The 25,404-nt window shown below is 33.5% G+C and overlaps 1 protein-coding gene across 3 annotated transcripts in view; it reads left to right on the top strand.

The window, feature by feature from the left end:
- The window catches only part of LOC126811681 (origin recognition complex subunit 3), a 33,153-nt gene that overhangs the window by 3,345 nt on the left and 4,404 nt on the right, over window positions 1-25,404 (top strand). For all 3 annotated transcript variants that reach the window (XM_050537508.2, XM_050537509.1, XM_050537510.1), the window contains exons 2-16: window positions 862-904; window positions 2,031-2,119; window positions 2,605-2,734; window positions 3,010-3,170; window positions 4,491-4,595; window positions 8,772-8,917; window positions 9,132-9,291; window positions 9,808-9,921; window positions 10,417-10,550; window positions 10,698-10,761; window positions 10,906-11,022; window positions 11,646-11,725; window positions 11,992-12,128; window positions 13,931-14,025; window positions 21,271-21,362. In XM_050537508.2, the coding sequence (XP_050393465.1) occupies window positions 862-904; window positions 2,031-2,119; window positions 2,605-2,734; window positions 3,010-3,170; window positions 4,491-4,595; window positions 8,772-8,917; window positions 9,132-9,291; window positions 9,808-9,921; window positions 10,417-10,550; window positions 10,698-10,761; window positions 10,906-11,022; window positions 11,646-11,725; window positions 11,992-12,128; window positions 13,931-14,025; window positions 21,271-21,362 (1,667 nt within the window). The remainder of the gene's footprint in view (window positions 1-861; window positions 905-2,030; window positions 2,120-2,604; window positions 2,735-3,009; window positions 3,171-4,490; window positions 4,596-8,771; window positions 8,918-9,131; window positions 9,292-9,807; window positions 9,922-10,416; window positions 10,551-10,697; window positions 10,762-10,905; window positions 11,023-11,645; window positions 11,726-11,991; window positions 12,129-13,930; window positions 14,026-21,270; window positions 21,363-25,404) is intronic.

The raw sequence follows: 25,404 nt of genomic DNA, 5'->3' as shown, positions 1-25,404 counted from the left end.
TTTTTTTTTTGCTGTTTATTATGTTTGTTGCCCGCCTTTCGAAGAAAGCAGGGGAATATTAAAATGGGTTTGTCCGATGTCTGTCTGTCTGCCCATCACACTTTTTGGGACACAATAACTCTAATTGAGCTAGAATATTCAAACTTGGTGTAGGTGTTTACTAGGTCAATGCCTTGATGGAGTTTAAAGATGAGCAGAGCATTTTCTGCTTAGCAATTTGATTGGTCAAGCCTTTGGAACACAATAACTCTCCTTCTAATTGAGGTAGAATGTTCAAACTTGGTGTTGGCGTTTATTAGTTGAATGCCTTGATGGAGGTCGGTGATAAACGTCGTTTCCTTACGGTAAGCAGAGATAAACAATCTGATTGGTTGATGCTTTGGGGCATGATAACTTTGGTTATAATTAATTGAGAGTGATGAAACTCCGAGTATAGATTCGTCATATTACCTTGACTAAGTTCAATGATGAGAATTTTCTGCTTAGGCTAAGGAGAGATAAGCAATTTGATTGGTCAAGACTTTGGAACATAACAACCCTGCTTTTAATTGAGGTAGAATGTTTAAACTTGATGTACATGTAGATGTTCATTAGGTGAATCATGTTTTGACTGAGTTCAATGATTAACATTTCAAGCTAAAGCTAAGCAGAGCTAAGCAATTTCATTGATCGATGCTTTGGGACAAGATAACTTTGATTCTATCTGATAGAGAGTGATGAAACTTAGTGTATAGTTGATCATCAGTTTGATTGCTTGATACTTTTGAAAAAAATAAATGTACGATTAATTAATATGTGTCATCTTTTCATTTTGGGATTTCGGCGGGGGACATGAGCCTCACTGATGACTTGTTATTTTAGGGATGTTTTGCTTATAAAGGAAAAAAGAGAATAACAAAACCAAGTAAGTAAGCCGCTATAATAAATCGGGTACTTATATCTTTTTTTTAATGTTTGACCTGAGCATGTGGCCAGAGTTTATATTCTTTCCCTGTGATAAAGAAAAGGATTTTTTATACGCCCACATTTTCATGTGAACGTATATTGTCGTCGCCCCTGTCCGTCCGTCCACAATTGTTTGTGAACAGTCTACAGGTCACAATTTTTATCCGATTTTAATGAAACTTGAAATATAGGTTTATCACCCTAAGATCTCAGTTCCTTTCGATATTGGCATGTATCGGACTGTAACTTCATGGATTATGGCCCCTGATTGTACGAAAAATCACATTTTTAGCTTGTGAACACGGTAGAGGTCACAATTTTTATCCGATTTAGTTAAAACTTGAAATGTATGATTATAACCCAAAGATCTCGGTTCCTTTCGATATTCGCGCATATCGGAATGTAACTTCCTGAATTATGGCCCCTGATTGTACGAAAAATCACGTTTTTAGCTTGTGGACTCTATAGAGGTCATAATTTTTATCCGATTTAAAAAAACGTATTATTATATCACCGTTACACCCTAAGGCAGCCCCTTGTTCTCAAATAGCGTAAAAATATGGTATATCAAGGTTGTGGACCCTATAGAGGTCACAATTTTTATCCGATTTTGATGAAACTTGAAATGTAAGTTTATAACCCAAAGATCTCAGTTCCTTTCGATATTCACGCATTCGGACAGTAACTTCCTATATTATTGCCCCTGATTGTACGAAAAATCACTTCCTTTTAGCTTGTTCTCTATCCATCTCTCGAAAATGTGGGCGTATCCTGCCTGGCAGCTGCTGGTTGTTCTTTTGAACAACTAGCTAGACACTTCCTTGCTAGCCTTCCATCCTACATCAAGGGAAGACCAGACCAGGCTGGAAATCCATAAATATGTGTGTGATTAATTACATATTGAGAGAGTGTCTGACAGGCTTTTATTGAAAATACAACCTCAAAAATGTTTCATTATCTGATTATAACTTGATTTGCTATTTTGCCAATAGTGTCCCATCGCTGACTTTTGAGAAAAAGTGTTTCTGTAACACATGTAGTTGTCTTGGTGATAGTAATTATTGTCTTCCAATTGTGTTATATAGGTGATTATTTCCCAGTTAAAGATAATACAGGAAAACAAAGGCATGAAGTTTATCAAGAAATGTGGGAATGTGTTGACACAGAAATTCAGGTAAAAATATTTATCTCTCATTCATGTCAAATTAATCAATTGGGTTATGTTTCTCACCTAAGGTCAATTTTATTGTTTGTATTATTAAATATATGTACATGTTTTAAATGAAATGAAATGAAATGGGGTTTAACGTCCTACTGTTTTGCTCCGAACTGGGCTAATGAAGACGGGGAGATGATTTAACAAAATAAATCCAAAAATTGGTCATCTCTGTCTAAGCCTTCTGAGACCTAAAGTTTGTATTATTTTTCAATCAAATATTTTGGGTTTTTTGGGGCCAAAAATAATAAATTATGTGGGTGGTAACTTTCTTTAGCCTTTCAATAAAACTTGCTTCAAATATAAATATGGAAATTGTGGATTTCTCTCATAAGTTTATAATATCAGTCTGCTGATCTACTGAAATATTTACAGTTCTAACCAGCAGAATTTATTCTATCTGCTACCATCCATAATTTATGTTAATAACTATCTTATTTCAGATTATGCAATCCAATCTAAATAGTAATATATTTGAAGAGTTGCTGAGTTTTGTAGAAAATAGCCATACACAAGGAACAACAATTAGAAATACATCAGTTAAAGAAATTCCAACTGCAGCCCTAATAACAGGTTTATTTTTCATTTATTTAATATTTTGTAAATGAAAATTTGTTTTAATGACAGTTCCAAATTAACTTAAAATTGACATCCAACTGGCCAAAATTTGACATCATTCAGAAATCCACTTGGATTCGGTGATGACCATATACTTTAGATATTGTAGTGCAGTAATCTGTCATTTATGCTTACATTATATGTTGCAATTGTCAGATATGTCAGAAAGATATTTTACACATCTATACCACATGTATTTTATGTAATTATTTTGTGATCTTTTATTCTAGGTGTAAATACTCCAGATCATGCTGTTATGTTTTCTAATATGGTTTCTTTAATGAAAGAAAGAGTAACACCTTTGATTACAACTCTAAGATCTAAAGATTGTCCTGCTTTGAAAAATATGTTGACTAAAGCCATATCACAACTTACTTCAAATCCTGATTTAGTAAGTATGACGAGAGAACAGAAGTCAAATTATATGAAATCTGTTAGGGGATAAAACCTTTTTACTGCCTTTATAATGTGAACAGTCCTTTTCTTACAGAATATCAGTCGGTATTTCGATTGAATTCACCTTCAAAAATAGTTAGTATTTTTTCTGATTTATCTATGCAGTTACATTTGGGTGTTTAAATCGGATTTTATGCAAATTTGAGACAATTTTGCACATCCATCAATGCAATACGGAAGTATTATGATTCATTACCAGTTGAACACCATACATGTATGTACAGTGGACTCTGTCACATCCGACATCGTACGGGATCGTTACAATATTTCGGATCACACAGCGTGTCAGAATACCGAGCTTTCTCCAAAACCGGAAATACTGTAACTTCGAAAACCGGAAGTATTTTTATATTTTAGCTTCGAATCACCAGAATGCTATTCCCTTTAAAAATGATAAACCTTTCTGTACTTTCAAAATTTTATTACATTAAATAATTAACAATAACAATGCATGGGTCAAATCATTTCTTACTGCAGTTTAAATTATTGGCAAACTTCTGTTTAAATTCATCTTTACGCTTTAATATGTCTGACACTGTAGCTCTGCCAATTGAATACTTAATGGCGGTATTTGACATGAGTAACTAAAATCAAATACCAAGCGCACTCTTACAAGAGATTATAAATTGTAAAATAATCAACAAAGAATTTATAACATTATCAAAGTAATCAATACAGACCGGCGCTTGCGAGTTTTAATCTCACCGATAATTGATTGGTGATTGCTTGTTAATCTTTTCTGGCTTCACACCCATTGAGTTTTAATCTCACTGATAATTGGATGCTTCACACCCACCGTTTGAAGTACGGATTATACAGTGTCGATTCAATGGAAATTATGTGATGGAACGACTGATTGATGTCGTAATCCGGAACATACAGAATCCGGATTTACCAGCGATTTGTGGGCTGAAGTAATAAGGAAATAAATCGGGACACATGAAAATCATATCGGATGTCACAGCAATCCGGAGTGATCAGACATCGGATGTGACAGAGTCCACTGTAGTTTTAAAGGTGTTCAGTGGACTCTTGTGTAACATAATTTTCTATAATTAGGCCCGTGTTTGAATTTTTGATAATTAGGTCAGTCAAGGGTTATTTTGAATAGGATATATAAAATAAGTAACATTTATTTTCTTTGTACAAGTGTATGATGCCTGTTTAAAATATGAAAAAGTAATGTGCAGGATTACATCCAATATATTCTCGGAATACATAATGATAGTATTTTGTATATTATTATATTTAACAGGGATTAGATGATGAAGATGATGAGATAATACAGACAGTGGTTAACAAAAAGAATCTACTATGTAATATGTCTACCTTAGTTAACTGGTATAAAGATAAATATATTGTAAGTTTAAAATATGATAATACTAGAATAAATGTCATAAACCATACTCTTATAAGGGGCCTACTGGAGCCAAATGAGGACGAGTAGCTGGAGCTGTGGCAATGTTGGTCTGTCATGAATTATTGAATATCTACAAAATAAATAAACTATAAACATACTAATAGAAAACAGTTACTGTTTTATTTAGGCGATATTTCGAAGCGTATTCTCTCAACGTTTTCAAGCTAATACAATATAACAAAATTTGAAGAAACATATATAGACAAAATTACAATAACAAGGTTGAAACGATATATGTGACCGTCCGCATCTAAATGAGTCGGAATGCGGGAGAATCAATAATGAGATAAAGACAAAATAAGTGAAAATATTGATTTTGAACGAAATTGAGATTTTCACAAAAATGAGTCTATAAATATAAAATATCTAACGACACAGAAGATCAAAATAGCAATAAAACATTTTAAAACACCTGTATTTGAACGTTTTGTAAGAGTACCGTATTCTTAAATCTGTCCTATTTCTTAAAATTCTCGGCGAAATTAGTTATTTTTCTTCGCTCGCAGTGGGACGATCGATCGGTCATTCCTCCTGCATAATAATTGGCATCGTTGTAAAGCGGAGCATCTCTAGTTTATAAATATGATCAAAATATTGTCGATGAATTGATTTTGAACGGATACAATCGAGTTTTAAAACACTCCAAAAATATAAATAAACTCCGCATGTTGCCATGCTGTCAACACAACTCCTTTGCTGATTGGCCCAGACACCGCGTGCAAAACATTATCGATAAATATTTGGTTTTGGCAATGTTTTTGGGCACCTACATGCGATTCACTCAGATAAGTGGCAGAAAAAAAATATTAATTCTGATCGTATAGATTGGCGTTGAGTGTTAATCGAAACCACGTGGCTGATGATGTAAATTAATCGACAAGCGGGTGTGTGTCATTGAGTAATACTATTACTAATCAACTGTCACGGGTCAATGATAAAGTCGTCGACAACTCATTATTTACTCCGAATAATTAATCCAAGTGGTGATTGTTTGATATCTCATATCATCTTTAAAAAAATAATGTATAGGCCTTATATGGAAATAAACAAAATGGCCAATAATGTTCTTTTCGAAGAGAATTTTATTGATAGCTGAATTCCGTTTACCGTCGCTTCTTCATACGGCATGCAAAGTAAGGAATGCATTTGGGATATTATTGTTTAAAATTCTCTTATCACAATGGGTCGAAAAAATGAGAACGAGCTGAAATGCGACAATTTTCGAGTCTGCCATTGAGTATCCTCTGAATAATGTTGATATTTACATCAAAGCCAAAATGCACGAAAGTGAACGTAAGCATTGACTATGAAATTGACATTCCTATAGGGATTCATATTTTGATAACGTCACGGTACCTGAAAATAATAATTGACCTATCGTACACGCAAAATCTTATTTTAATTCACGTGTTAAATGAACACACGTACAGCTGTTGCGGCTTCTTTGATGATTATCCAATCAACAGTCTTAATCTCCTGACCACTAGCTGGCACTAAGGTGCTAATTAATTGATGAGATTAAGATTAAGTTAATCTCACTAAAGTTATATTATACACAACAGACTACTAATGTATAGATTGTTCTTCAGTATAACACTATCATGTGAATATTATGCCGTATGTGTTGTGGATGTTTCGTTACGAAAGGAGTGCATTTATTACGATTTTCGTCTCGTCAGCACCCTTGAAATCCTAAAAAAAAAACATAAAACGACAAAATATAGCAAATAAATTGTGGAAATAGTCGGATCAAATTTTTACTACGATATTCGTCTTCAGCACCCCTGAAAACCCATGGAAAGATATATTCAACGACAAAACAGCAGATAAATGGCCTGGTTGCTATGGGATTTTGTTTTTGAACATACCAAATCTTTGACTTGCTTTTTCTCAAAACTTACTTTTGTGAGTTGGGTAGCTTCTAATGGACACAGCTCAGTCAAATTTTGCCCAATTCAGACAAACTATACATCAAATTGAAGGTAATGAGTTGGAGAATGTGATAATAACAATAACTCAATTTTCAAAATTTCCTCATTGTGACTCAGTATGCTGTGGGGGGTCACATATGGCAACAACAAGATAAAAGGGACTAATTAACTTTCTCAAAGCCACTGAGTAGTGGTGATGTGAACATAATCTAAGTGTTGGTGATAGGGATTATTGGTGTTTACACAATAATATATACACTTTTCTAAAGGACGAACCCTACAAGACATCCTAAAGACGAATGGTAAGCTTCCTCCTAACAAACCACCACCTCCAAAAGACTGTGTTTATGAAATTGCCTGTTCCTGTAATAGTATATACATAGGAGAAACTAGACAGCCCCTGGACAAACGAATCAGTCAACATAAGTCTGAATCCTCTACTACTAACTCAGCTGTAGCCCAACATCTCCAATCTAACCAAGGACATATAATTCAGTCATATAAAACCCTGGCAGTTAATCTCCCCGTAGAAAAGACACGCAACCTAGTTGAGGCGATACATATCAGAAGAAGCACACCAGATCCTAACCGCGACATGGGGACTTGTTTTTAAACTATTTATTTAATATGGTGTGCAGTGCAATAGATGAAAATACCCGCCCAAACCTTTAGAATCACTCAGTAATACTGTAATTATTATCTGGCTTTATCAATACATTGGCCCCTATCCTTAATCGTTTTTATTGTATATATTATTGTGTAAACACCAATAATCCCTATCACTAACACTTAGATTATCTTCACATCACCACTACTCAGTGGCTTTTAGAAAGTTAATTATTCCCTTTTATCTTGTTTTTAAAATCATAACTCCATTGTGTCATAGGCCTCTGATTTTGTTGTTGCCATCTATGGTTTCAACCTTGTTATTGTAATTTTGTCTATATAGTTGCTTCGGTGTGTTCCCACTTAGCCGGCAGACTGTTAATCCTTTGATTGATCTTAAAACTATAGTCTGTTTAAAAATAGTCACTCAAGAACTGTTCACTAGTGTTCAGCGTTAATGAGCTCTTAATCCCTCTTAATAAAATTTATTAACCAACTAATTTATGACATTTTGAACACAGTTCATGCCAGCGTTATGATTTCAAACATGAATTCAATTCACTATATTAATATAAATAGATGGTCGATCTGTGTCGAAATTATATTTATTTTAAAATGGCAAACGTTCAGGTTAATATTCGCTTTATCTCCAATAATCGAGGTGGCCGATATTTAATACACAATGGTTACAAGTTCAGTATAAAGTCAAGCAGATCAAATGCCGTCCATTTTGATAGAACAGGGCCCCGTACTACCAACCACATAAAAGGTTGGCATTCTAAGTTGAATAAAATGACAGCATGCCATCCTAATATTTACAAGTTCATTAACTTAATAAAACAAGAACAATCCTATGTCGAAATCACCATTTCACAGATATTATTTGGTGGTACCAAAAGGCCTCGAGTTAAGAAATATCGACAACTTGATACAAGAATTGAACATTTGAAAACACAGCTATTAAATGGCTCTTTAAGTGTAAATCGGTATGGAACAAATATTTCCTATTTAGTGGGGCTGTAAAATGATTGTTATGTTGTAAGGCATTTATTTATAAATTATATAATGCTATTTAATAAAAGTTAAATGTGTAAATTGTAATGCATTTTTATATGTGTAAATCATTTAATGTTATTTAATAAATATTAAATTTGTTAAAATCAATATATTTTTATATGTGTATGCTATTTAATGTTATTTAATAAAAGTTAAATTTGTTAAAATCAATACAGTTTTAGTCTTAAAAAAGATATGGACTATAGTTTATAACACCATTGTTCTAGGATTAACTCTTTATTAGCGGCAAAATTTGACATCAAAGCCTGCCGGCTAAGTGGGAACACCCTGTTGCTTCAAATTTTGTTATATATGTATTGTATTAGCTTGAAAACGTTGAGAGAATACGCTTCGATATATCGCCTAAATAACTGTAACTGTTTTCCATTAGTATGTTTATAGTTTATTTATCTGCACAGTTACTAAATGCCACTTACAGAATATCTACAAAATAATTTCTAGTGTATGCTGTGCTAAATCTCATAATGGGCAATATGATTTCTTTATAATGTAATGATTTCAGAATCAAAAACCATCATCTCCGAAAAAACGGAGATCGAAGAGTGGATTGGCCGAAGATATAGATTATCATCCACCATTAGTTATAGTATTAGAAGATATGGAAAGTTTTTCACCTCATATATTACAAGATTTTATTACAATCTGCAGGTCAGTTCTTCTGTAAAAATCCTGAAAATAAAGATTAAAGAACCAAATACAGAACCGGATAAAAATGTTTGCTCTATGACAAAATTCTGTCAATAATACCTCATCAACTCCTGAATATAAATAAATTGTTTAAAGTAGTTGAAGTTAGAATTTTATCTATTTATTGATGGATCTCATAAAGGATATGATTCATTTCATTTTGTAACTTTTTCAGTAATTATATAGAAGAACTTCCATTAGTACTTGTATTTGGTATTGCTACATCTGTATCTGCTGTACATAGATTACTACCTAACTCGGCATCATCTTTATTATGTATGGATAAATTCCAAGCTCCTCCCTCTTCTGACTATCTCACACAAGTTATAAATAAAGTAAGGAATTGTTACTCTGTAAATGTCATTAAAAGTGTTAAATGAAGTAGTATGTGAGTATTGTGAGATTTAGAGAAAGGGCTGGCCTTTCTTGCTAGGATAGAAAAATAGAATATATTGACAATATCAGTCTAAAGTCTAAATACTTTTATTATGAGCAAGGTTTCAGAGAGCGAATTAAATTTGTATTACCATACTTTTTCTTCACATAACAGTTTTAAAATTGAAAGCTGTGTGTAACTGTATTGTCAAAACTTTTATTGACAGTCTTGGAAAATTTTGTCTTGGTCAGCCATATTAGCGTTTAACTCAGATCTGTTATGCATTGTCATAGCCACTCGGTATCTAAGACATCTGATGGTCTAAAGAGTTGATTATGGGCTTGTCATATGAATGTGTGAATGTCTAAATAATGATTTATATAACATTTGAAGGCAAGAAAAACAACCTGCATAATTCCTCTTTAGTGAAAATGTTTGAAAGCTAGTGATATTATCATTTTTTTTTTGTTTTCAGGTTTTGTTTACTTCAACACATCCATTTAAACTTGGGCCAAAAGTCTTTCATCTTCTTCTAGATTTATTTTTATACCATGATTTTTCTGTTATTAATTTTGTTAAAGGACTTCAGGTAAGGTATTTTTCATCTTCACAATGTCATGGTATTGCAATTGTGTTTGAAGCTTTGTCATACACATAGGTGGCAAAAATATTTCATAATGATTTGAGATATATCAGACTTTAAGAAAGGGTTGTCAATAACCTCATTTGCACATAAATTGAACAGAATTCTGAAAAAAGTTCCTCAGGAATTTACTGCCTGGCATTCAGTTGTGCAGCTTGGCAAGAAAAAATGTTTGGTTGTTTGAATGGGAAGAAAATGAGGTTCTGTATAGTGTGTACGGGCAAATAATTACTAAATAGCTGTAAAGCTGCTGAGTCAAAAGCTCGTTCAGGCGGATAAAGTAGATGATTCAATATATTTGCATATTTAGTAAAGTTTTTTCCAAAATTAAAATTTCTGAAAACCCTGATTGTTCGACTTGTTTTCTTTCAAGATAAGTCTTTGTTGTCATAACCATAAAACCTGAAAAATTTCTATGAAACTGTTTTTCTCTTTTTATAGTTTTGTATGTTAGATCACTATTATAGTAATTCATTAGCTCATCTATGTTGTCAAGAGACAGATGTAACTGCTACAGTTAAGAAATTACATGAATCGGATCTAGATAAACTTAGACAAATACCAACATTTAATAGGTATGATTGCTGATAATTGTATTTATGACCATTTGTTTCAGTTTATGATTAAAATTTTGAACAATATTACATTTTTCCAGAAATAAATACATAGAAGTTATTTAAATTTTAATAATATACATTTATATAGAATTTATTAAATTACAGATATATGAATGAATGTTCATCAGAAGAAAAGACAAAACTTATACAAGACAGTAAATTTACAAAGGTAAATCTACAAGTTCTATTACAAGTTTCATATTATTGCATATGGCAAGATATTAAAATCCCCTCTAAACAGAAGTATATTTAATAAAGAGTCTTAAGGTTGAGAATGTTCTTATTGTAGGTTTTTTGTGTGTTTTAACTTCAGTTAAGAGTGACAGAACTATTACAACAACTACATGATTATCATAAAGCTTTCTTCCCTGTATTAAATCTTCTACATACATTATCTTGTAAATTACCTAAACATCCATTAGGTAAACAGGTAAAATATATTTATATTCTCAGTCTAATAATTCTCATTCTTGTGTTTGCAAAAATGAAATTTACTAAAAACATGTTTTGATAATGTGGTATAATATATTTCAATGACAAGACAACTATTGCTAACATTATATTTCGTTTTTATACGCCCACATGGAAATGTGGTTGTATATTGCCGTCATCCCCATCCGTCTGTCTGTCGGTCCGTCCGTCCGTCCGTCTTGTGAACACTCTACAGACTACATTTATCATCTGATTTTTTTTAAATTGATATATGTTGTTTGCATTAGTGAGATGAAGAAGCCCATTTAATTTCAATAACTTCTGTTAATTTCTTCTGGAGTTATGGCCCTTGTTTCACTTTGTTGCACCTTGTAAACGCTCTAACCACAAAAGTTATCAACCGATCTGTATGAAATTTGTATGCATCATTTAAATTAGTAAAACAAAGAAGCCTATTGAATTTCAGCAATTTTCGTTAATTACATCTAGAGTTATGGCCCTTGTTTCACTTTGTTGAATGTTGTGAACGCTCTAATGACAACGGTTATCATCCAATATATAAGTATTGTATTCATGCCTTTGAAGTCATGTCAATATCATGCATATTCTAATACATTTTAGTTACGAGAACTGTATTCAATCTGTATAGAATGCACTTTGGTTGAAAGTGACGTATACAAAGAAGCTTGTGATTTATTAAGGTAAGTCACCTACTAAAGACTTGAAGAGACATTGGTATTAAAACGAAAAGATATAACATTTAGAAAAGCTGGATATTGAGTTTGAAGTTATCATCTTAAACATTGTATTTAGATGACTTATTTCTGTACCCAAATTTTAGATTTCTAATCACTTTTTGTTGACATCGGTCAAGACAGGTTGTTTTGTTGAGTTTTTTTTTTTACCAAAAAACCAAATGTATGTAGTGTTAATGATATCATCTGATGTTAATGTCTAATTATTGTAGATTATTATCTAAAGAAGAGTTAATTGGTCTCATTAGAGAGGGTATATCTTTATTAACTGAAGAAATATTACCACATGAATTAGATATGTTACCAGCACAATTAGAAAGTATACTAACTAGGTTTAATGATTTAGATGGTAAGTTAAGTTCTTAGTGTGAAGCAAGAATTGTTAATTGTATGGTTAAAATTTTACCAGTATAACATTCTGTTTGTACAACAATGAAAGAGAAAAATTCCCATAACATACATACAGATTAGGAACTTTTGATATTTGTGCATATTGGACTGTAACTTCCTAGATTATGGCCCCTGATTGTACGAAAAATTGCGTTTTAAGTTTGTGGTCCCTCTAGAGGTCACAATTTTTATCCGATTTAAAAAAACGTTCAAATATATTCCTATTACACCCTAATGATGGCTGAGTTCAAATTTTGTGAAAATTATATCATCCATTTTAGCGGGGAAAAAATGAAAGCCAGTGTGAGCCCTGCAACCACCCAAAGATACATACAGACAGATACTCTATTTCACTTTCGAATATTTTAAACAACAGTGATTCAACCTCAACTTTCAATGCAGCAATTCATACAGAATGTAGTACACTTTGGCCCATTCATTCATTGATGGAGTGACTTGTTTGGTTAATACTGATGATTTGGTTTCTCTAAAGGTGTTTGGGTGATTAGATCGCAAATGATGCCAAAGGTTTGACGTATTTCCGCCAGGCGTTTTAATTTCCTTCAAACACACTTTACATGTGTGTTTTTCACACCACAGAAGATGTGTTCTTTTTCGGTGTCGGCATCTGTGTTGTCGAACTATCATCATCGGAAACATTGGCATTTTTGATCTATGATGCCCCAGAAGCCATTTTATTCAAAATAGAAAAGATCTTGTTCGGATCTATTGGCATTTGTTGAAATTTGACTTTTTTCTCCATTATTCGAATATTTTGAAAAATTGAAATATCGCGATATTTTTAAAAATTATCGCGATAAGGCGATATTTGAGATTTCAGAAGATGCCTAATTATCGCGATATATCGCAATCCCCGGGGTATCGCAGCAACCTTAACGTATATTGTCGTCGCCCCCGTCTGGATGTCTGTCCATCCACAATTTGTTTGTGGACTCTCTGCAGGTCACAATTCTTATCCGATTTTGACAAAGCTTGAAATATAGGTTTATCTCCAAAAGGTCTTGGTTCTTTTTGACACTGGCATGTATCGGATTGATATTTCATGGTTTATGGTCACAATTTTCATCTGTTTTTGATGAAACTTGAAATGCATGTTTATAACATGAATTATGGCCTTTGATTGTACGAAAAATCACGTTTTTAGCTTGTGATCCTTAGAGGTCACAATTTTTATCTGATTTAAAAAAAAAACATTTGAATACATCACCATTACACCCTAATGATGCTCGAGTTCGAAATTAGTGATAATCAGACCAAAACTACTGGACAAAATGGCCACTCCTGTACGCAAATAGTGTAAAAGTGTGTAATTCCAAGGTTGTGGAATTTGCGTGAGTAAATTTAACCACTCTCCATACTTGTGAAAGGTTAATTTTGTGTGAGTGCTTAATTTTCTTCGTGGCAAGCCCTGGTATTCTTCCATGGAAACAGGTTTCCATACACATTTGTAGTTGTTTAAGATGTGTACAAAATAAATTGAATATCTCCTTATCAAGTTCTAAAGCTATTGCTGGATTGTACAGTAAGGTTAAATGCAGTGGTTCCTTTGGATCTGACTAAATAAAAGGTTTTGATACACCACCCAACCTTAAAGTTATGAATGAAAAATTACTTTTGATGTTTTTATGCCAAGTCGCTCCTAATGTCTCTGCAATGTCCATATCCAGATATTAGTCCATATTCGTGTCTGTTCAGCTTTGTTTTGGATCAATCTAATTATGTACATGTATTTATAATTAGCTGAAACAGAACACATACCTGAAGAAGATGCCGAAGAAGAATCAAAGGATGCTGTGGCATTACCTAAAAAAACAGATCTACATAATTTGCGGAAGGTAAATCTAGACAATTTTTACATTGTTGGGCTTAAATTGACATTTTTATACGCCCACATGGAAATATCAATTTACATTAGTGAGATGAAGAAGCCAGTTGAATTTCAGCAATTTCCGTTAGTTACTTCTAGAGTTAAGGCCCTTGTTCCACTGTGTTGCACCTTGTGAATGCTCTAACATCAAAAGTTATCTGCTGATCTGTATGAAATTGATATGTGTCATTTAAATTAGTAAAAAGAAGAAATTTATTGAATTTCAGCAATTTCCGTCTATTACTTCGAGAGTTATGGCCCTTGTTTTACTTGTTGAATCTTGTGAACGCTCTAATGCAAAAAGTTAACATCCGATCTTTGTGAAATTTATATGCAATATTTAAATTAGGGAAACGAAGAAGAAGCCTATTGAATTTCAGCAATTTCCTTTATTACTTCTAGACTTATGGCCCTTGTTTTACTTTGTTGAACCTTGTGGACACTCTAATGCCTAAAGTTATCAGACGATCTGTATGAAATTTATATGCATCATTTAGATTAGTGAAACCATGAACCCTATTGAATTTCAGCAATTTACAATAATTACTTCTCGAGTTATGACCCTTGTTTTACTTTGTTCAACCATGTTAACGCTTGATTGATGTCAGTTAATATCAGATATGTATGAAATTTATATCCATCATTTAAATCTGTTGAATTTCAGCAATTTCTGTCAGTTTTTTCTAGAGTTATGGCCCTTGTTTTACTATGTGAACCTTGTGAACATTCGAAAGACAAAAGTTATCATCCGATTTGTATGAAATTTATATCAGATTTCATAATTTTCTGTAAATTACTTCTAGAGTTATGTTAAGACCCTGGTTTCAGTTTGTAGAACCTTGTGAACCCTCAAACGACAAAAATTATTTTCCGATCTATATGAAATTTTATTGTAAATGCCCCCAATTGCCCCCAAATGCCGATTTAGCTGCTGTGGGCTTATGTTTCGTTGCCTAGCAACCTATCTTTTTACCGTGTCTAAAATTGGGTTTTTATATGCCCACATTGAAACTCTTCTCTTTAAACACTTTGAAGATTGCCAACTACACAACATCAACAGCAAAAAGTTGTGTTCCAGTGAAGAAAAAGAAGAAAAATCGCAGATTCAAGAAAATAAAAGACAAAGAACATGTTTCCCAAAATTTCATCTACAATGTAAGTTCTAGACAGTTAGAACCTGCTGAAGTGAAACTTTTAAATAGAGGACTATCATTCTGTCCAGTACCACGTTAATATGACCAAATTAGAGAACTTCATGACTTAAGAGCATTTCATCGACGACTAAGACTTTCCGAGTTCTTTTTTGAAAAACCATCACAGCAAATCTTACCTAAATCACTGTATATCAAGAGTGAATGGTCACCACCTTGTGGAAGGGATGAAGCTCTGGAACTCCACTGTACCAACCAGTACCAAACAATAAAAAACTACTCAGAAAATAAAGTATGAGATAATTTAACTCGCGAAGAGAGGAAAGCCTTATCAAGTTTGAAGCATGACCCTAATATTATCATTGGTAAAACTGATAAAGGAGGTGGTATTGTCATCTGGAATAAAGAAGACTATGTTAAAGAATGTATGAAACATCTAGAAGATAACTCTGTGTATGAGAAAGTTAGTGGAGACAATTCAAGCAAGATTCATGGACAATTGACAAAATTAGTGACAGGCCTTAAAATTCCGGAAAATGAACGGAAAGCTATCTTGGACAGACCTGTTGATAAACCAGCCCATTTCTACATTTTAGGAAAAGTTCATAAAGTTCCCAATCCTACTGATATACCACCAGGAAGACCCATATGTAGCCAAGTTACAGCACCTACTCTTAAAGCTTCTTCTTGGCTTGACTAGAAATTACAACCAGTGGCACAGCTGTACTGCCCTGAATTAGTTAAAGACACCACTCAATTCCTTCAAAAGATAGAAGCTATAAACAGAAAATTTATTCCTAAGAATGGTAAGCTTATGACTCTTGATGTTATCAGTTTATATGCGAATATTGTTATTTCTGAAGGTTTAGAAGCACTGAAACATGCATTACGTGAAACTAAAATTGTGACTAATGAAGATTCAAATCAATTCTACAAATAGCAGATTTTGTTCTTCACAACAATGAATTTGAATGTTCTGGTATATTTTATAGACAGATATCGGGGACTGCCATGGCAACTCCGTTTGCTGACATATGCTAACATTTATATCTCATACTGGATGAAAACCTACTATGAACCATTACCTAATAAAACAGATATTTCATGCAGATTTGGGCTTTATCTTCTCTCCCACTAGAAGAATGTAATAATTTTGTTTCAAAATTAAACCAACAACATCCAAAGATCAAATTTACTGTAGATATAAATAGTAACTCAGTTAATTTCCTAGATGTAAAAGTTGTCAAAGAAAAAGAAAAGTTAGAGACAAATCTATATTCCAAGAGAACAGATTGCCATCATTATCTTCCTCCATCAAGTTGTCATCCCAAACACACCTTTAACGCTATCCCTTACAGTGGTGCTCTACGTATAAAACGGATTTGTAGTAAAGATAGCTGGACCAAATCAAACCTAGAAAATTTTGGATCCTATCTTAAACAATCCGGATATCCCAAGAAAATTATTCTAAAGGCATTTAAACGCGCAGATCAGAAGACCAGGACTGAATTACTGACCTACCAATCCAAGACTGATACTAATGTGAACATTATTCCATGGACAACTACCTTTGACCCTAGACAACCTCACCTTCACCAAATGATTAAAGACCGAAGTATTTTAGACACAAGTTCACGTATGACGAAAATTATGAATAGCAGCAAAATAATAATAGCAGAGAGGAAGAACTACACTATTGGCAATATCTTGAAAGAAAATAAGTTGAGAACTTCTGACACTAGTAATAAGCATATTAAGGACAAAATTTCATACGGATGTCAACCTTGTTTACGAAAATTATGCAAATCATGCGAGACTATGTGTAATAATCAAGAAGTAACCAGTAAAGACATGAAATCATTCAAGATTAGAGACTCTGTCAACTGTGCCAGTTCTTATGTTGTATATTGTTTAACATGTAAAACCTGTAGTATGCAATATAGAGGCCAAACCATTACTCCTTTCAGCACTCGACTTAATAAGCACAGAAGTAATATAAAGCTTAAAAAACCTGGCCATTCCCCCCATGTAGCCTCCCATTTTAATATACCGGGTCATGATTTCGTGTGTACCATAGTACAAAAAATTCCTGATAAAGATCAGAAAAAATTGAACACAGCAGAAAGTCTGTGGATTCATAGACTTGATTCAGTTTGGCCTAACGGTTTAAATGAGTTAAATCCAGGGGGTTTCAAAATCATTCATAATCATGCATAAGTTTTCCTTACTTGTAAAATTTTACCTAAGTTTTAGTTAAGCTAACCTTTCACGTTATGTATCTAAGTCTATGACGTCATCACTCCCACGATGTCATAACTTCCTATGATGTCATAACTGACTTCCAGTCATTTTGAATTTAGTTCTTCATCCCTGAAGAAGTTATCTGAATATCAAATGCATCATTTTGACTTAGTCAAAATTGATCCCATCAAACAGTCTGTATTTGGTTTGTGTTTCCTGTTTCTACTGATTGGAAGTTTCACATTGAAATGTGGACGTATATTGCCGTTGCTCCCGTCCGTCCATCCGTTCACAATTTCTTGTGAACGCTCTAACGCCCAAAGTTATCATCCAGTTGTTTTAAAATTGATATATGTTGTTTACACCAGTAAGATGAAGAATCCTATTTAATTTCAATAATTTCCGTTTATTACGTCTAGAGTTATGCCCCTTGTTTCACTTTGTTGAACCTTGTGAACGCTCTAATGCCAAAAGTTAACATACAATCTTTGTGAAATTTATATGCAATATTTGAGTTAGTGAAAATAAGAAGCCTATTGAATTTCAACAATTTCTGTTTATTACGTCTAGAGTTATGGGCCTTGTTTCACTTTATTGAACCTTGTGAACGCTGTAACTCCAAACGTTATCATCCGATCTTTCTGAAATTTACATGCATTATTTAAATTAGTGAAACGAAGAAGCCTATTGAATTTCAGCAATTTCCGTTTATTACGTCCTTATGGCCCTTGTTTCACTTTATTGAACCTTGTGAACGCTCCAACGTCAAAAGTTATCATTATATGCATTATTTAGATTAGTGATACGGAGAAGCCTATTGAATTTCAGCAATTTCCGTTTATTACGTCTAGAGTTATGGCCCTTGTTTCACTTTATTGATCCTTGTGAACGCTCTAACGCAAAAAGTTATCACCTGATCTTTGTGAAATTTATATGCATGATTTAAATTAGTGAAACGAAAAAGCCTATTGAATTTCAGCAATTTACAATGATTACTTCTAGAGTTATTGCCCTTGTTTCCCTTTGTTTAACCTTGTTAATGCTCGATTGATGATAGTTATCATCCGATATGTATGAAATTTATATGCATCATTTAAATTTGTGACACAGGTCTATTGAATTTCAGCAATTTCCGTCAATAATTTCTAGATTTATGGCGATTGTGAACTTTTGAATGACAAAAGTGGTCATGTGATCTGTATGAAATTTATATGGATTATTTAAATTAGTAAAACAAAAAAGCCTGTCAAATTTCAACAATTTCTGTAGATTACTTCCAGAGTTGAGACCCTTGTTTCAGTTTGTAGAACCTTGTAAACCCTCCAACGACAAAATGTATAATCTGATCTGTATGGATCTGTCTTGTAAAGGCCCCCAATTACCTACAAAGGAATAAATAGGCGACAACCCTTGATGACCGCTCAGATGATTTAGCTGCTGTGGGCGTATGTTTTGTTGTCTGGCAACCTATCTTTATTGTTGTCACCACTGTCCATCCATTCATCAGTTTTCCATTTATAATTTGCAAGTACTAGCAAACAGTAAGAAGTGTCTTACAGAATTTTATTAATATGTCATAAATATTTAATATTAAAAATTTCAATAAAAATTAACAGTTGTAGCCCTTCTAAAAAAAACAAATTTTGCTCCATTTGAGCTTGAGAGTCAATTGGTTGTTTAAAGATACCTTCCCGCTTACAAACTGGGTGATTTGATGATACATTTGGACTAAAAACATATTCAAACTAATTAATCTATCAAAAATTTTCTTCAAATCCTTCTCAAAACATTGTATTCGCGAGGAAATACTCCAAGCTATAACACATCTATTAAAAGAAGCCATGTTTGGGTCACGTGACTTCGCTGACGCGGTACCTAGCAACAAGTGAGAGTTGGGAGGAGAATTCATTGCATATAAAAGACAGTGTTGTCATTAATCGCTATCCATTTATCATAAATGTTGAAACCTAATTAAATTCTCAGATCAATCTGGTTAAAACACAGATCCTATGTCGTTTCGTTTTTATAGTTCAAAATTTCGTTTTACTTGTCTTTACTACATTTGGATCTGGAAGAGTTGTTATTTAACTCGTGTTCTGAATGGTGTCAGGGATAAGCCAATGAAACGGTCTGTTACGATGCGCTTTAGGCGTGTTTTTCACTGAACTGTGGTTAATCCACTAGTAACATCAATGCTGATTGGTTAATCAAATGTCTGACGTCATAGGGTCATAAGTCGGTCTTTTGACCCCTGACGTGACCTATCGCTATAACTTGTCAGATCTTCATGTAGTAAAGGCCATCGAAAGTATAAAAAAACGAAACGAAAAATATAGATCTGTATTTTAATCAGATTGTTCTCAGATTATCCACTGCTCACATTTTTTTCTGTGGTTTTTATCTCAAAAACTGCTGTATGTTTAAGCCTCTCACTTTTTTCTAGTTTGCCCACAATGAAGTTTTTCAACATGTACATCAAGCACTCCCTAATGCTGTGAGATCAGACAATCTTCGCGCACAACCTTTAACGTCACTCGAGCAGACATCCCTAATCATCGATTGCCGGATAGGGAACACTTTACATTTTTGTCTTGTATGTGCTCCATGGGTGTTTTTCAGGGAATCCAGTATTTTTATATGCCCAAATTTCATGAAAATCGGACCAAAACTGGCAGACAAAATGGCCGCCCCTCATACTCAGATAGAGTAAAAATATGATATATCACGGTTGTGGACCCTCTAGAGGTCACAATTTTGATCCGATTTTAATAAAACTTGAAATACATGTTTATAACCCAAAGATCTTAGTTTCTGTCAATTTTCGTGCATATCGGGTCGTAACTTACCGAATTATGGGCCTTGATTGTACGAAAATTCACGTTTTTAGCTTGTGGTCCCTCTAGAGGTAACAATCTTTATCCGGTTTAAAAAATTATTTGAATATATCACCATTACACCCTAATGTTGGTTGAGGTTGAATTTCGTGAAAACTGGACCAAAACTGACACCAAAATGATTGCCCCTTGTACGCAAATAGGGTAAATATATGGTATATCAAGGTTGTGAATCCTCTAGAGGTCACAATTTTGATCCAATTTTGATGAAACTTCAACTTTATGTTTATACCACAAAGGTCTTGGTTCCTTTCCATAATCGCGCATATCCAAATGTAACTTCCTGGATTATGGCCCCCTGATTGTTTGAAAAATCACATTTTTAGCTTGTGGACCCGCTAGAAGTCACAATTTGTATTCAATTTTAGAAAAGTTTAAATATTCACCGTTAAACATAAATGAAGGGTGAGTTCAAATTTTGTAAAAAACTGCCCGACAAAATGGCCGCTCCGTCGTCCGGCGTCCACAATTGCATGTGGATGCTCCAGAGACTAAAGTTAATATCTGATTGACTTTAAATTTATACACAGTGTTTAAGGTCATGAAACGAAGAAGTCTATTGATTATCACCGGGCGAATGTTTCGTTGCCTGGCAATCTAACTTTTTTAAAACTTGTTCTCTATCTATCTCTTGCAAAATGTGGGCGTATCTTGCCTGGCAATCACTGGTTCTAGTAAGAATGGATGTTTCTACTTTCCATATATATCAAAATTGTCATACTTTTATTGGAAATAACCACCCGATAAATACTTTTGTGGGAAAGTAAGCAGTATGTTTAGCCTGTACAAATACAAACTGCCATTGTGACTACCCTTGTGAACCTGTTATGTTAGAATCCAAAATATTGACTAGGAAAGCATGGAATTATAAATAAAATTATGAGTATTTCTGAAAAAAAAGAAAGTTTAAAGTTGTTCTTATTTCAGACATTACAAGAACTGGAGAAAAAGAAAAAGAGATTATCACCTTACGCAAAATTGCGGGAAGAATCAGTAAATGAACTAGATCATATATTCAGGTAAGTCAGTAATAATAGAATGACCAGCATTTAAAGAGCATTCTTTTATAAATTAACAGAACACAATTTTTATGGGAAACAATCACTGGTTTTTATACGCCCACATTGGAAATGTGGTCGTATATTGCCGTCGCCCCCGTTCATACGTCCGTCTGTCATCCACAATTTCTTGTTTTGAAATTGATTTGTTAACATTAGTGAGATGAAGAAGCCTTTTTAATTTCAATAATTTTCGTTAATTTCTTCTGGAGTTATGGGCCTTGTTTCACTTTGGTGAACCTTGTGAACGCTCTAACGACAAAAGTATCATCCGATCTGTATGGAATTTATATGCATCATTTAAATTAGTGACACGAAGAAGCCTATTGAATTTCAGCAATTTCTGTTAATTTCATCTGGAGTTATGGGCCTTGTTTCACTTTGTTGAACCATGTGAACGCTCTAACGACAAAAGTTATCATCTGATCTGTATGGAATTTATATGCATCATTTAAATTAGTGACACGAAGAATCTTATGGAATTTCAGCAATTTCCGTTAATTTCGTATGGAGTTATGGGCCTTGTTTCACTTTGTTGAACCTTATGGACGCTCTAACAACAAAAGTTATCATCTGATCTGTATGGAATTTATATCCATCATTTAAATTAGTGAAACGAAGAAGCCTATTGAATTTCAGCAATTTTCGTTAAGTAGGTCTACAGTTATGGCCCTTGTTAGGGTTTCACACTGTGTGCTTGTGTGAAACACTATTGTTTTTGTTCGGATTATTATTCTTATTATATTTTTTTTTTTTTTTTTTTCCATTTTATACGCCCACATTTTAATGTGGTTAAAAACAAAGTCATGGGTATCACAAAACCATCTTTTTGTTTTTGACCACTCCTACTACTGGTGTCACCGTATCAAGTTTATTATGACTTCAATCCCATCTAAGTTTATGTTATTCAAATGGTTTTGGATTCCTCTCTCTTTATATATTTGGATTCACATTTTAATGTGGACGTATATTGTCGTCGCCCCTGTCCGTTCGTCCACAATTTGTTTGTGGACACTCTACAGGTCACAATTCTTACCCAATTTTGACGAAACTTGAAATATAGGTTTATCTCCAAAAGATCTTGGCTGCTTTCGATATTGGCATCTATTGGATCGAAACTTCATGGATTATGGCCCCTGTTTGTACGAAAAATCACGTTTTTAGCTTGTGGACACTATAGAGGTCACAATTTTTATCTGATTTTGTTGAAATTTGAAATGTAAGTTGATAACCCAAAGATCTCGGTTCCTTTCGATATTCTCGCATATCGGACCGTAACTTCCTGATTTATGGCCCCTGATTGTACGAAAAATCACGTTTTTAGCTTGTGGACCCTATAGAGGTCATAATCTTTATCTGATTTAAAAAAAACATATTATTATATCACCGTTACACCCTAAGGATGGCTGAATTCGAATTTCGTGAAAATCGGCCCAAAATTGACAGATAAAATGGCCACCGTTCGTTCTCAAATAGCGTAAAAATATGGTATATCAAGGTTGTGGACGCTATAGAAGTCACAATTTTTATCCAATTTTGTTGAAACTTGAAATGTAAGTTGATAACCCAAAGATCTCGGTTCCTTTTGATATTCGCGCATATCGGACCCTAACTTCCTGAATTATGGCCCCTGATTGTACGAAAAATAGCGTTTTTAGCTTGTGGACCCTATAGAGGTCATAATTTTTATCCGATTTAAAAAATCGTATTATTATATCACTGTTACACCCTAAGGATGGCTGAGTTCGAATTTCATGAAAATTGGCCCAAAATTGAAAGACAAAATGGCCGCCATTCGTTCTCAAATAGAATAAAATATGGTATATCAAGGTTGTGGACCCTATAGAGGTCACAATTTTTATCCGATTTTGTTGAAACTTGAAATGTAAGTTTATAACCCAAAGTTCGTGCATATCGGACCGTAACCTCCTGAATTATGGCCCCTGATTGTATGAAAAATCGCGTTTTTAGCTTGTAGACCCTATAGAGGTCATAATTTTTATCTGATTTAAAAAAACGTATTATTATATCACTTTTACACCCTAAGGACGGTTGAGTTCGAAGTTAGTGAAAATCAACCCAAAACTGACAGACAAAATGGCTGCCCTTCGTTCTCAAATAGCGTAAAAATATGGTATATCAAGGTTGTGGACCCTATAGAGGTCACAATTTTAATCCGATTTTGTTGAAACATGAAATGTAAGTTTATAACCCAAAGATCTTGGTTCCTTTCGATATTCGCGCATATCGGACCGTAACTTTCTGAATTATGGCCCCTGATTGTACGAAAAATCGCATTTTTAGCTTGTGGACCCTATAGAGGTCATAATTTTTATCCGATTTAAAAAAACATATTATTATATCACCGTTACACCCTAAGGACGGCTGAGTTCGAATTTCGTGAAAATCGGCCCAAAATTGACAGACAAAATGGCTGCTGTTCGTTCTCAAATAGCGTAAAAATATGGTATATCAAGGTTGTGGACCCTATAGAGGTCACAATTTTTATCCGATTTTCTTGAAACTTAAAATGTAAGTTTATAACCCAATGATCTTGGTTCCTTTCGATATTTGCGCGTATCGAATTGTAATTTCCTGAATTATGGCCCTTGATTGTAGGAAAAATCACTTTCTTTTTAACTTGTTCTCTATCAATCTCTCGAAAATGTGGGCGTATCCTGCCTGGCAGCTGCTGGTCATTCTGACCGGAAGTAATGTCATTTTAGCAAAAACTGTATTTTTAGCCTTCAAAACAAATATTTTTTTGAAGTGAGTTATATTTAGTATTCGTTTAACATTATGATATTTCATTCCCATGGAAATATAGATTAGATCAATACGATCATAAAAATGTCAAAAAATAGCTTCTAGCATCTTCCCTTGCCAAAAAATAACCAATTTCGTCAGGATCACTTTTTAATATTTTTGCATTTTAATTTAAGTTTATGTTTTTCAAGTTAATTATTAATTGCCTGAGTTGTATAAAACAAAAGCTCAGATACTCCTTGGTGCAAATTTTCAACTTGTTTCTACCAATAAAGTTTTCTGTCGTGAGGTCTTTTCAAAAGCAAATATTAATTTCTACAAATCTTATCGATGAAGATGAATGCTCCTACTACAGGCGCAAAATATGTCGGGCTTAGTTGTTTGTTTTTTTTATTTGTTTTTTTTATTTGCGCCATTTTGATTTAAGGGTGGCACCGGTGAAACCCATCATTACTGCATCGCAGTTCTAGTTTCACTTTGTTATTGTCCTTGTTTCTCTTTATTGAACCTTATGAACACTCCAACAACAAAAGTTGTTATCCAATCTGTATGAAATTTATATGCATCATTTAGCTAGATTAGTAAAACAAAAAATCACCATGAATTTCAGCAATTTCCGTTAATTTCTTCTGAAGTTATGGCCCTTGTTTCACTTTGTTGCGCCTTGTAAATGCTCTAACCACAATAGTTATCATCTGATCTGTATGAAATTTACACATCATTTAAATTAGTGACACAAAGACTCCTCAGCAATTACCAATAATTACGACTAGAGTTATAGCCCTTGTTTAACTTTGCTGAACCTAGCTTGTGAACATTCGAATGCCGAAAGTTATCATCTGATCTGTACGAAATTTATATGCATCATTTAAATTAGTGAAATGAAGAATCCTATTGAATTTCAGCATTTTCAATTAATTACTTGTAAAGTTATGCTCCTTGTTTCACCTTGTGAACGTTAAAATGATGAAAATTATCATCCGATCCGTATGAAATTTATATGCATTATTTGAATTAGTGAAATGAAGAATCCTATTGAATTTCAGCAATTTCTGTAATTACTTCTAAATTTATGGCCCTTGTTTTACTTTGTTGAACTTGTGAACGTTCAAATGGCAAAAGTTATAATCCAATCTGTATGAAATTTATATGCATTATTTGAATTAGTAAAATGAAAAAGCCGATCAAATATCAACAATTTCTGTACATTACTTCCAGATCTGTATGAAATTTTCTG

This window comes from Patella vulgata, chromosome 2 (genome assembly GCF_932274485.2).
Source record: "Patella vulgata chromosome 2, xgPatVulg1.2, whole genome shotgun sequence".
NCBI lineage: Eukaryota > Metazoa > Mollusca > Gastropoda > Patellidae > Patella > Patella vulgata.
The sequence above is the reverse complement of the archived record's forward strand: the minus strand, read 5'-3'. Positions and strand labels throughout refer to the sequence as shown.